This window comes from Dermacentor silvarum, chromosome 1 (assembly GCF_013339745.2).
Source record: "Dermacentor silvarum isolate Dsil-2018 chromosome 1, BIME_Dsil_1.4, whole genome shotgun sequence".
Lineage (NCBI taxonomy): Eukaryota > Metazoa > Arthropoda > Arachnida > Ixodida > Ixodidae > Dermacentor > Dermacentor silvarum.
In genome coordinates, this window is record NC_051154.1 from 262,309,088 (window position 1) to 262,323,352 (window position 14,265).

Consider the following 14,265-nt stretch of genomic DNA (forward strand, 5'->3'; position numbering starts at 1 on the left):
GCATTTTTTTAGCAGCAAAGTGGTTGATGTTGGCTCATTTTATTGTGAGTCCTGCAGTTAACAAGCCATTCTACGAACACCGGCGTTTATCTACTGCATACGGAAGGCAATGATGCTCTGTTGATCGTGCCGCAGAGCGACGGCCACGCTGCAGCGATTTAGAGCACCTCCGTCGTTGGAGGGCAGTTTTACAGCAAGTTAAACGCATGAAACTGGGTTTGCTGTGTCCGTAAGTTCGTGCTATTTCGTTTTTTTTCCTTCCATTTTATTGAAAAGCACCCTCGAGGTTCGAAAGCATTCCAGAGGAAAGTGGTCGAATTAGGAAATACACTAATAAGACAAAACTCCTGGTTGTACAATGTTAGCGCGTAATTCCCAAGATGGAACACTGTCTTGCGTAGAAGTGATTGATCCGGGAAGGCGATTACTGTCCTCAACGACTGCTGGTAAGCCTTTGAGCTACACATGTCTAATACGAAGCTTAGTATTTACTACGGTCGACGCGGGAACAAGAGATTGGGGAACTTAGATTATTGCGGAGTCGGGAATGCAATAGATTTTGTGAAATAAAGAAGCCCTGCAAAATTTTCGGCGGAGTTCAAGTCAGGGCGCTCTTCATGGATGTGAAACTAGGCGTGTGGTTATAGTGGGTATATAGTAAATAAATTTGGAGGTGTTATAGCGTACAAGCTCAATTGTAGTAACATGCTTCTTAGAATATCGATCCCATATTACAAGCCGCGTATGACAAGTTTAGTTTTGGCAAGAGTTCTGTAGAGTTAGTAATTTTTCAGAGAAGAAGGAGCAGAAGAGAAGTCACAACGAAGATTTGCATGTGGTAGATATCCTATAGTACGTGGTTTCCGCACCCAAATTTCCGTTACGCGGAATACGACGGCCATCGTCGCCACGAAGTCGTAGTCCTCAGACCACCTTTTGATCCTCAGATTAACCCTCGCCGTAGGGCGAAGAAAAACAAATATTGAAAAAAAAAAAAATAACGTCCTTGCAGCATCGGGGAGCTGGGTGCTGGTCGCGCTAACCACTGCTCTGTCGCACAGCTTTGGAGGTCGGTATTTTGTGCGGGCTCTCGCGCCCCGCACAGATTCTGAGAGTGGTGGCGTCTGTGCGTGCATTTCGGAGGCCACAACAGGCAGTACTGCAGCGGGAGAGCACGACGGCTGTGCGCATCGCACATAAGAAGTTACTAGTTCAGAGGACAAGAAGAAGTTAATTCTTGAGAAACTGGCGCTGTTTGCGGTGAGAGCTTGCGGCTGACGCAGTAACTTAGATTGAGCCGGTAGAATTGGGGCTTAGAACGATCGAACGCTGAACTAGTTGGTAAGGATTCATGATGCAAAAAAGGTAAAGGGGCGTGCAGACACGGACACAAGAGAAGGGAAGTGGACAACACGAACGCCGACAATCAACTGAAATAAGCACTGAGGCAAAAAAAGAAGACACAAAACTCACCTGCGCATGCTTTGGAATGGTTGCACCACTTGCCAATCGGACACACGTGCCGGTCTATGTGAGAGATAACTGTTGAGGCATTTGATCTCTTCCTTATGTAAGGTAATCCAAGGCTGACTCACGCACACACTTCCACCATTATTGATAAGCCAAGCCTCGACCATTAGACGCGTATCTTCATTCTTATGCCTGTACACTATCGCGCATTCATCTAACTCAGACGTGCAGTTACAATCTTGGCAGTCTTGGCAATGCAAGGAAAGATTGGAAGGTGATCCACCGGTTCATGACCTTTTATGTTTGATTAGCCTCTGATTGATACACCGCCCTGTTTTCCCTACATAGAAATGGCCACAGCTAAAGGGAAGTTTATATACCACACCCATACGGACAGTCAGTAAAATTGTTGTTCTTGATGTGCTTCACTGGACAAATATATGTTCTTTTTTTTGCCTTCACAGCCTTTGTGTCGTCCACTTCTCTTGTGTCCGTGTCTGCACGCCTTACCTTTTTGGCATTAGAATTGAGGCTCAAGTCTGCTGATTTCCTTTTTTTCTCCACTGTAATTACAACTGTTAGCCATTGATTGTTGCTTTGTCATGTTCGCTTATCAGGAGCCCAGATAATCAAGACTGTTCTGCAAAGAGTGTCAAAGATTATGGCCATAGAAATTATAGGGTTTTACGTGCCAAAACCAGTTCTGATTATGAGGCACGCCGTAGTGGGGGACTCCGGAAATTTGGACCACCTGGGGTTCTTTAACGTGCACCTAAATCTAAGTACACGGGTGTTTTCGCATTTCGCCCCCATCGAAATGCGGCCGCCGTGGCCGGGATTCGATCCCGCGACCTCGTGCTCAGCAGCCCAACACCATAGCCACTGAGCAGATTATGGCCATAGATGGGCATGCATTTTGACCCTTAAGATGATAACCATCATATTATTGTATAAAAGCGCATTTACAAGTTGTGGGTCATCTTTCAAAAGGCAGTATTTAAATCTATTGGGGAATTCAGTGCCCTCATCGATAATAACAGCTAATTGGTAAAAACACAAATTTCAGTCTATACGAAAAAAAATCAATGCAAGATCACGCTTAGATCTGAGTTCTATTTTCTGTATTTATAGTGCAGTATCGCACATGCAGGCGCAAGTTGGAATACGCTAGCGCAAGACCGGGGTAATTGGAGATCGCAGGGGGAGGCCTTCGTCCTGCAGTGGACATAAAATATAGGCTGATGATGATGATGATCGCACATGCGTAAAGAGCTTGCCAACAACAAAGAGCGCCTGTTTAACAACATGCTACATTTCCCACAACCGTCACATTCAAAGCAAACCGCAAAATTGCAGCTGGCCATGCACTTTAGATGGTTCTATGTGAGGTTTTATGCCACATGTACTACAAATCTATGCGCGCATGTCAATTTCGCTTGATAAGTATGTCTAGCGGTGTCATGGCCCAAGCGATTCTGGGGCCGAATTCACGAAGCTCTTCGTTCATAGATGCTCTTTGCCATTGACTGTCCGCCTTCGGTAAGATGTCCACCATCAGAATTGATTGCAATTATCACAATTCTAACAATTCTAGAGTTGGAGCTTTTTGTGAATACGGGGCCCGAAGCATACTGCATGCTAGCTTTCGCAGTCGAATCAAATCGCCCGCGCTGCTCGTCTGTTCGTCCATTTTTCTTTAAGTTTTTAAAAATATCACAAAGGTTTATGTCAGCGTCTGTCTACGAAATGTGGCACCGTGTTTGAGGGCATAGATGAAGAAAAGCGCTTCGTACCCTATTTGCAGTGTGGTGGAAATGTCATGTACCCAGACATGGAACAAGTCACGATGAGATGAATCAAAGTATATAACAAGACAAACAACATGCCCACAAATAAGCGCAACTAAGACAGTCGTCAGCTTTGAAGCACAAGCGACAAATAGGATGAACAATAACAAAAAGCTTGCATATTGTTTGGAAATATTATTGCGATAGCAATTATATGGACACTCAAAAGCAGATTTCTGCCGTCGGCGTCGCCGTCGCCGTAGCCGTCGCCGTCGCCGTCGCCGTCGCCGTGAGGTTCCGTATGACGTCAATGGAGATGAAATCGTCGCCGCGCGCCGCCGAACGCTGTATGTGCGAGTGAAAGGGAGCGAGGGACGCGCGCTTTCACGGGGAGTGAACGCACGGCGGAGAACAAACGCGCGTTCTGTGCCGTGCTCCCTTAAGGGCTGCAGAAGTAGGCGTCTCTTTCCTCCTTTACAATCAGCATATATGTAGAGCAAACGCGGCTTCTTCTGACGCACGAAAGCCCGTGAGGGGGGGGGGGGCAGGGAAGGGAGGCGACGTTTAGCTGCGGCACTAAGTGCCTATTTATATCAGAGGCTCCGGCAACAGTCACCAACGCCGCACGCATTTTGTGCGAACGCGGGCAAAACGCCGACGGCGTCGACAACAGTGCTGTGTGTTGCCGGTGCTGCTGCATGTCCAAGTTTGTACAGCGGATAAAACTACTATCCTTACTCCGTATAGCGCTCTACTAAGTTGCTATCGCAATTGATGCTTCGCCTTTCGGGTGAAACTGCGACAACTTTTTTCCATGGTGATGGTCTTGTTCAGAACAACAGGCAATTTGAATGTAATCATTTGTTTCATAAAGTCAGACAAACGTTAGTGCCCATCATGTTGTTTCTTGATTGAACTGAACGTTGTTGTTTTATTCATGCTTTTTAAGAGCATTGAATGTTAGCGAGTTATTTCACTCCAAAGTTTAATAAAGCAAGTTGGTTGTTGCACGTATTTTGAATGTCAGATAGGTTTGTCATTTAAAAATAAACTAGTGTCGTGCACACGTTAAAAATGGGCTGTTTATACAATTTTTTACTAACTATACTATACTATACTAGCTATATACTATATACTATACTAGCTATACTATACTAACTATACCAGCGGCTCCAAGATACTGCCTTGAGAAATGCGGGAACGAAGCGACGTAAAAGCTGAGGTAACGCCATTTCATTTTACTTGTCCCTATCGGTATCCTTTAGTAGCTATTTAACGAGTCCTGAAGGTACTCAGAAATCAGTAGCGTTCTTGTTAGCTTATAAGCAATGTGTTAATTCCGGCAGAATACTCGCTGTAATGAATGCATCAAACATATAGAAAGGATTTTCAGAAAACTCGCGAGTGATTACATATTCCACTTGCACCGCTAAACTTAACCTTTACTCATGATATTAAACTGAAACGACGGTATGATGTTGATTACATAAAAAAAACTTGTCACCCGATTACCTATTTTATTTTTTGAGCCTTTATATACAACGCCAGAAAGAGAAAAGAAATTAGAGGAAAGGAAAGGTCGGCCTGAAATAGTATGTTCTGACCTGCTACTTTGCACAGGGGAAAAAGGAAAGGGGACAAAACAAAAGTGATTAAATATGCTGATGGGGACAAGAGGAAGGGATGCGTATATAAAATAGCCACGTAACGCAGTGGTTCCCTTAAAGTCTTGAGTCTAGTTCGGTGCTCTTTAAACAGTTAATAACAGCCGTTGTAGCTCTTTCTCTTCCAGTGTCTGGGGCCATCGTAGAATCCAGCGTCTTCTGCTGCGGCACATAGAGATGGAAGTCGCAAAACAGGTGTTGTAGAGTCTCAGACACTTGGCAGCCTTCACAGATCGGGCTGTACGCCCGGCCGATAAGTTGTGCGTACCGTCGAGTGAAGGCGACGCCCAGGCAAATTTGGTCAAGCATATATATTGTTTCGGGGAGATTGCTTGTCGCCGACTGCTTGTCGCGATACCCGGTCAATCCCCCTGATGCACTGGAAGATGAACCTGAGACCTTCGTTCTGGCCATTACAGACTTCGTCCACATAGCTGACGAACAGCGCCGCGACTCATCTTAGCGGCCTATTATAGACGGTCTCAACTCACTACACCCTGACCCTTCCCTACGGATGTTTGTGCTGCACAACGACACCTTACACCGCTACAACGCCGGCCGGACGGTGCTGAGCTCTTGCTTGTTGTTCCCGCGCATCTTCGGTCTACTGTTTTGCGCCAGCTTCACGATGCACCGACGGCCGGACACCTAGGCGTGTCACGCACGTATGATCGCATCCGTAGGCGCTTCTTTTGGCCTGGTCTCTACCGTTCTGTGCGACAGTACGTTGCGGCTTGTGACCTCTGCCAGAGACGCAAGACTCCTGCCCTACTGCCTGCTGGCAGCCTTCAGCCCCTCGATATCCCTGATCAACCATTTTTCCGGGTGGGACTCGACCTTCTAGGACCTTTTCCCATGTCAACCACTGGCAATAGATGGGTTGCAGTCGCTACTGACTACGCAACGCGGTACGCTGTTACACGAGCACTTCCCACAATATTTGCTACTGATGTAGCCGATTTCATTCTTCACGACGTCATCCTGCGCCACGGTGCTCCTCGTCAGTTAATCACGGACCGCGGCCGCTGCTTCCTGTCTAAAGTGGTCGACGTCATTCTTCGTTCTTGCTCGACCAATCACAAGTTCACCACTGCGTACCATCCACAGACAAACGGCCTTACTGAACGCCTCAACCGTACTCTCACAGATATGCTTGCTATGTACGTGTCTGAGGATCACCGAGACTGGGACATTCCCTTGTCTTTTGTGACCTTCGCCTAACACTCTTCTCGTCACGACACAGCTGGCTACTGTTCAACTTGGGGATGAATAATCTAGCCCATAGGCTGGAAAAGTGTCCAAATCTGCATTTTGCCCTTTATGCGGATGACATTACTCTTTGGGCGACAAAAGGCTCAATCGGAACAAAAGAACAAGCTCTTCAAAACGCCATAAACATAGTGCAGGATTTCGCCACTGAGAACGGAATGAAATGTGCTCCTGAAAAATCGAATGCATTACGGTGCACGGAAAATATTACAACAAAACTGAAAAAGCTGAACTGAAGCTTGGAAACTCGACACTTAAAGAATCCCAAAAAGTGAGGATTTTAGGGCTGTGGATACAACACAATACTAGAGCAGACCATACCCTAAACACACTAAAGAATTCAGTAAAACAAATCACGCGAATGATAGGAAGAATTACGCGGAACGGGAGAGGACTAAGCGAATCAGACGCATTAAGGCTAGTTCAAGCTTTTGCAATAAGCAGAATTACCTACAGCCTCCCGTATCACGAGCTTAACCGTAAAGAGACAGAGCAGGCAGACATCATAATACGCACGGCGTATAAGGCCGCCCTGGGTCTACCACTGGGGACATCCACGGAGAGACTCGAGGTTCTTGGGGTGTACAACACATTTGAAGAACTCAAAGCAATGACAATGGTCACACAACGAGAACGCCTTAATATGTCACAGGCGGGCAGGAGGGTCCTAGAAGAGCTGGGATACCCGATCAACCCACAATACTGCAGCAGCGAACTAGTGGACATATCGAGGGAGATGCGAGAAAAACCAAAGATCTCCCCCATCCCCCAAAAAATGAACCCAAAATATCATTCAGGCAGGCGTAATGCCCGAGCCAAACAATTAGAAAAACGATTCGGCAATAACCCCGACACAATATTCACAGACGCAGCACGGAACATTAAGGGACAAGTTATCGTGGCTGCTTCGGGACCCTCCGGTATTCCAAGAACCACAACAACAGCTTCAGTCCGCACAGCCTGCACCAGCACAGCGGAGGCGGCTGCAGTGGCCCTGGCAATAAAGACACGGGAGGGAGAAGACAGGCCCGCCTACGTCCTTACGGACTCTCAGGCGGCCTGCCGACTCTTCCTCCACGGAAGAATCCCTAGGATCGCCCTTAACATCTTGGGCGATCGACTAAGACAAGAACATCACATTGTGTAGTGTCCGGGGCATGTTGGTGTCACTGGTAACACAGGGGCAGACGCTCTTGCTCGCGAGACTTCAATCCCAGCAAGGAATGACACCCCAATCGGAAATAACAATCAAATACTAGCATGCGATGTCTTAGAACATCAACGTCGTTTTCGCCAAGAACTCGCCGCGCCAAACCCGCAATTAACAGTGGAGGAGGTTCGGCTATACAGAAAAATCCAGACAAACACCTACCCACATCTGGGGCGATGGCATGCCATCTGGCCAACCAGATATGCCAGTCAATGCCCCTGGTGTGGGGGGAGGCCATCCTTGCCCCATGGGACATGGGAGTGCCAATCACGGCCCCAAATTTCAAATTCACCCCGTTTAGCACAAAATTCCTTTAGGGAGCCTTGGGCAGCCATCCTCGCCCGGACTAACCTGGAGACTCAATTGAGCCTCCTCGACCAGGCACGGCGCGTGGCGGGGGCCACTGGAGTCCTGGACTAAGGACACACCCTCCGGCCCCCTTAACCCTATTTTTCATTAATAAAGTTATTTCTCTCTCTGTCTCTCTCTCACCTCTTTATCTACTGTTTGGCTACGACCTACCATTGCCTATGGGCACCATGCTTCATTCTCACGCAGACACATCCTCTGCCTATGCTCGTGATGCTCTTGCCCGTGCTGACATCGATCGGTTGACATCGATAGGTTGCGCGCGATCGCTTGTCGGCTTCACAGGTCAATTAAAAATGTCTCTATGACCGCCGACACCGGGAGGTGAACTTCCCTCCAGGATCGCTCGTCTTGCTGTGGTTCCCGTCACGTCGCGTTGGGCTATGCGAAAAACTCCTTTCCTGTTATGCTGGCCCTTACCATGCCGTACGCAAAGTCACTAATGTGGCCTACGAAATGGCTTCGCTAAATCCTAAGTCAGCCTCTGCCACAATCGCGAGTGACATAGTCCATGTTTCGCGCCTTAAACCGTGCCACTCTCGGCCGGAGCCCTATTGCACCGGGACGGTGCTTCTGCCGCCGGCGGGTAATGTCACGAGCGGCGATCCTGTGGTCGGTACTTGGACGATGACGAGGACAACGGCGCGGCATTTCGGTGTGCACGCGCTCTCCTGAACCATTGCTGTAGCGTTGTGCGCCTTACCTTGTAAACATATCCGTTGTATATATATAATCTCCCCGTAACAATATATACGTGCTTGGCTTCGCTTGACTTTAGCCGGGAGGCGAAACGTTCTGCCAAAGTGTATTTAACGCAAGCGCCTGTACCGATGGTATGGTCGAGCCCAGTAAGCCACTGTACAATCTCGCATGAGTGAAGTCAACAAAAAGTTAACATGGCTTCGCCAGTAAGGTATTTTTATACGGTGACCGCTTCAGAAGCAGCGGTTCTTGCTTCCGCATCAGCTAGGTGGTTGCTGGCCACGCCACGGTGTCCAGGTATACCCTTTGGAAGGTTATTCAGTGACCATTTTTCTGCAGAAGATCCAATACCTGTACGGCGTCCGAGGTTAACACACAATACTGGCTGATGCTCGAGAAAGAATTATCGCTTGCAGTGTTGACTACGCGCTGTTACACGGTAGCTGCAAATCCACAGCATAGTTACTTTGGCGAAGTTTAAGGTCGTCTACGTCGACAAACTCAAAATTAATAACAAAACGCGGTGATTGGTTATTCACCGCAAGCAATCACATCATCCGTTTTTTTTAATGAACGAGAAAGAAGGGTGGGAGTGACCTCGACACAATTTGCTCAATTGCTTCCAGAAAAAAAAAAAACTGGCATTCGTCTCTGCGAAACAAGTTACAAAACTACCGGTTCCTGCTTCTGCAGCTTAAACGTTTGGATACAATTGAATCGTTCTTTTAAACACTTTTCTTTTACATTTACCTTGCGTTAGCACTCCGAAATACCTACAGTAATCGCATTTCTCTAGAGCTTTCCCGACCATAGTATGTGAAGTTGGTAGTCTCGCTTGGCGCAAGTTTTTTGAAAGCCTATGTTTAAAGTACTTGGCACTTCCCGCTTGTGCCAGTCACGGTATGAGGGATTACAACTTGCTGCTAAGGCGATTGGCAAGGGCCCGTCAGAGAACGATCGGTTCAGCGTTTACCTCGCACCAAGGTCAAGGGTTTGGCTGTTCAGACACAGATCGCAGATGGTTTATTGTTACTTTATATGAACGCACAGACAAATAAAGTGGCGCAAATATCCAACCAAAAGTACAAATCCGGCACATAGGCGTTTGCAGCGGAAATTGTCATAAGAAGGCAATGATTTCGCCTCACATCATGCCTCTACGGGACGAAGCACTGCTAACGTGTAACGTCTGTGCTATTATAAATTGGCGCTTTGCCAGTGGATCATATTACGGGCACGACCTGTGAGAAACATTTCTTGCGATGATGTTCATAACGTAGCTGCGCGTCTGAGGCCTTCGCATTTATTTTCTTCCGTTTTTTTCCCGTAGTGGAATTCGTGCTATGGCGACAAATGTCACTTTGGGTGCGTGTCTTCTATATAGATGCAGGCGCTGTTTTGTCCGTAATATATTTAATGCGTATTTTTTTCCTCATATCGTCTCAGGTGACCCTATTTTTTGGCGTGCTCGTCTGGAGCAACATCTTGGCGTACATGGCGTTCCTCGCTTGCGAAGGACCAACTGCCGCAGTCGACAAGCTGATTTTCAAAAGACTCATGAGACGAGGAAGACCCACAAAGCCAGAGCCGCAGCCGGATGCTAGCGACGCAGCAAATGGGCAGAAACTGGGAGCTCACCGAGTTCCTCCGCTGTGGTCTAAACTTTGATCTCGTCCTTTTTTTGTTTCTTTTGTAATTTGAATCACGCAAGAAAGTTCCGCTCCTGCTGTCACTTTAAGCGCCAGCGGATCGCGTGCAGCGCGATTTCTCCTGACAGCTGTCACTCTTCTGCATGAGTTCACAAGTAGCAGAATTAGATATCGCTCGATGTTTCATTACCATGCAGAAGTTTCAATAAACATGCTGGAGGAAAACGTGTGAATCTCATGATAAACTCGGATGTTTAATTATTTTTCTACCTTATGCAAAAAAAAAAAGAAACCGAGGACACCTGAGCATTTTTTATGAGATGTGAATGAATTGAACGCCGCTGAGCGGTCCTTCGAGTTTTGTGCGGCGAGTTATGTTTGCATTAATGCTCGTTCCGCTCGGCATATATTGGGAGAGTTGACGACGCTGGTGGATTTCGCTGCCTGCCCCTAACTCGTTTTGCTGCGTTATTCCGCTCCCTTACTTCATCTACTCTGTTCTGGCCTGGACGTCCACGTTTCGCTACTAACGTAGTTGCGACCGCCGGCGATGTAGGTGCTTGAGACAAACCCACCAACCAGAATAATCATCACCGATTCTAAAACTGCAATCAAAGCCTATGACACTTGTAAGGTGTCCAAAGAGGCCTCTAAAATTTTGCAAGAAGGCAAGGAGAACGTACCCAATGATCCAATAAAAATAATATGGGCGCCCGCTCATAGTGGACTCACAGGGAACGAGATGGCCAACGAGGTCGCCCGAGGACTCACACACCGGGCCCCAGCGCAGGCAGTCTACTCCTTGACCAAAAAGCGAGACTTAACCACATACAGAGAAATTCTACAACACTATAGAATGGGCAGGAGAACCATCCCCCCCCCCCCCCCCCCCCCATAAATCTCTCACAAAGAAGGAAGAAGTAATTTGGCGAAAACTGCAGACAGGTACCTTCCCAAACCCGTATATCCTACAGAAATGGCATCCTGAGGTGCACTCTTCGAAATGCAAAAAATGTGAAGGCATAGCGACCCTAAATCACATGCTCAGGGCTTGCCCAGCGATAAACGGTCTACATGGAAACAAAGAGTCATGGGAATCCTCCCTCCATAGCCAGGAAGAACAAGCCCAAAGACAAGCCATCTGTCAAGCCCAGGCCGCCGCCGGAAGCCAACTGATTCCGGCCGACGTCTAGGGGGGAGGTAACGGTGAAAGGGGGAGCTGCGTCTCACCCCGATCACCCATACTCTGTGACGGGTGCAAGTAAAGTGCTTTCTCTCTCTCTCTCTTTCCACAGCGGTACGTGCTGCCCGATCCAGCAAGCGCGAGCCAGCGTCACGAGCGCGCCTCGTGGCGTCGCAGCCAGTGAGAAGTTAAGTGCCGTTTTTTCGGTGCCACAGACGCCGCCAGCTTTTTCGCTCAACGGGCCACTTGACGCTTTCGCATGAAAATTGCGTACCATGTCAGCTAAACGACAATGCAGCGAGTAATGCGTTATTCAGTAATAATATCGAAGCGATGATGAGGAAAAAAAAAACACTCACTATAATAATAGTGGCGAGGAAACCTTATGATTAACATTACGATATACAAAAACGACAGCTTGGATTAAAAGGCGAATAAGCGCCGTAGATTTATCCTTATCGTCTTTGTTAGAGCAAACGGAGCGCGGTAGAACTTAAGTCAAACCAAACCAAACCACATTATTTCCAACGCACAGTTCGGGCAAAAGTTCAGGCAAGAAGTTGTCATAGAAAACTTTAGGGGACCTGGGGACCTTACAGACGGCAAGGAATTGTGATACAATCACAAAACAAAAACTTGAAAGATTTTACATAACTAGGTATATTGAAATAGTGAAAATATTATACAATGAAAGATAAAAACAAATGCAGTTATGGTAATTATGAACGTCTTTTCATGTACATTCAAAAACAGAGCAATGTAAAAAATAATAATTATACAATCATAAAAACGTACTTGTGTTATAACGGTTCTTCACTCATTCAACACAAAAAAACCTTATTTGCGACTTGACTTGATAAAGTGGAAGAATGTTGAAGTTTTTTGATGAAGTCACACAAATAATTAGGGCACGTATTTGACAGGCGAGGACAGCCCTTTTGAGTTTGTGCAGAACAGATAACTGATGGACAATAACTATAATTGTCAAGGGGAGGGCACTGGAGCCGGGGAACAATAGAATAAATGAAGTGATCAGTTTAGAAAGTTTGCAGTTATAGTAAGGGTTCGAATGACTCATAGAATATGTATGGGCGTAACGAAGATCTCGGAGGGAGGCCTTTGACCTGCCGTGAATTTGAAGGACTGAAAGATAAGCAGGGCACAGTCATAAGCAATTTTGATGACATAGTAAAGGCAGCTGAAGAATTCTTTATTGACCTGTATAGTCCCCAGAGCAGCCAAGCTACTTTCATACGAAGTAGTCATGAACAGAATAGAAAGTCGACTCCTTCTATAACTAGTGATTAAGTTAGAAGGGCCTTGCAAGACATTACCTGGGGGAAAGCTGCTGGAGAAGATGCAATAACAGTCGATTTAATAAAAGACGGAGGAAATATCATGCTTGAAAAGCTTGCGGCCATTTATACGCAATGGCTCATGACTTCAAGTGTACCAGAGAACTGGAATAATGTCAACATTACACTAATCCATAAGAAGGGCGACGTTAGAGAACTGAACAATCATAGGCCCATCAGCTTGCTTTCAGTATACTGTATAAAATATTCACCAAGATAATTTCCAATAGAATCAGAGCAACACTTGACTTCAATCAACCAAGAGAACTGGCTGGTTTCAGGAAGGGATATTCTACAATAGATCACATCCTAGTCATCAATCAGGTAATCGAGAAATCTGCGGAGTTCAATAAACCTCTCTATGTGGCTTTCATAGATTATGAAAAGGTATTTGATTCAGTAGAGATACCAGCAGTCATAGTGGAATTGCGTAATCAAGGAGTACAGGAGGCATACGTGAGTATGTAATATGCAGGCCATGTAATGCGTAGGATGAATAACCGGTGGACCATTAGAGTTACAGATTGGATACCAAGAGAAGGGAAGCCCAGTTGAGGACGGCAGAAAACTAGGTGGGGTGATGAAGTTAGGACATTTGCAGGTGCAAGTTGGATTCAGCTAACACAAGACAGGGGTAATTGGAGATCGCAGGGAGAGGCCTTAGTCCTGCAGTGGACATAAGTATAGGCTGATGATGAGGAATTTAAAGGTGACCTGCAACACATATATAAAGGTCGTCATTATTGCTCTATATTTCGATATCTGCAAATCACTCAGATCTGAGCCAAGAGCTATTATGATTAAAGCGAAACTTTCTATGTCTCACTGATTCGTCCGTCAGCGCCGAAAACGCACTGCAGGAAAGGCAACTCACACAATGAAACTATCTGCGCATGTGCGGACACAACAACGGCGCACACCATACGTATCGTAGAACACTACAGTATTGCATTAACAGTTGTACCGATGAGAGCAATGGGAACTGCAACGCCACGCTACTCAGACGAACTGCATATATCTGCATTACATTACGCGCGTCACGGAATGCATTCCCGGCCGTCACCATGGGTAGGCCGCGGGTGCAGCGTACGGCAGAAGAGGCTGCCATACGCGACCGTAAGCGCGAGCGCGATCGTGTTTGTAAGGCTGATCCCGCGTATCGGCAATGGCAGAGCCTCTGACCCTCTACCACAGTGATCACAAGGCAATACTGTGCAAGTGTAGAGTTGTCCGTGAAAGTGTGAGTGTGTGCGTGTAATCAACTGCTACATGATATAAAATAAAGGCTAGGCACCTTCACGAAATGTGTCTTCATTCATTTTCAACGTTCAAAAATGCAATCCTAAACAAGCAATCAAATCATATATGCATCACACCGGGTCGTTCAGCATTTCTTGGGTTCGTTGCGTGGTCGTTAGCTTTGGACTTTGACTTTGATTAAGTTTCCATGAGAGAAAGCTTCGCATTCCACCATCTTTCTTTAAGAAAGGGGGTTTCTTCTTCTTATTCTTCTTCTTCTTATTATTATTATTAAACGAAGATGAAGTGCGCCACCACAGAACGTGACCTCCGCAGGGAGGTCACGTTCCGCCTTTTTCGTCTTAATT

General features: G+C 46.6%; 1 protein-coding gene across 1 annotated transcript in view; it reads left to right on the forward strand.

The window, feature by feature from the left end:
• Window positions 1–10,347, forward strand: part of LOC119437113 (nose resistant to fluoxetine protein 6-like) — a 71,117-nt gene extending 60,770 nt beyond the window's left edge. Inside the window, exon 15 of the mRNA XM_037704178.2 lies at window positions 9,918–10,347. Within this exon, the coding sequence (XP_037560106.2) occupies window positions 9,918–10,139 (222 nt within the window). The 3' untranslated portion in view covers window positions 10,140–10,347. The remainder of the gene's footprint in view (window positions 1–9,917) is intronic.
• Window positions 10,348–14,265: the final 3,918 nt, after the last annotated feature.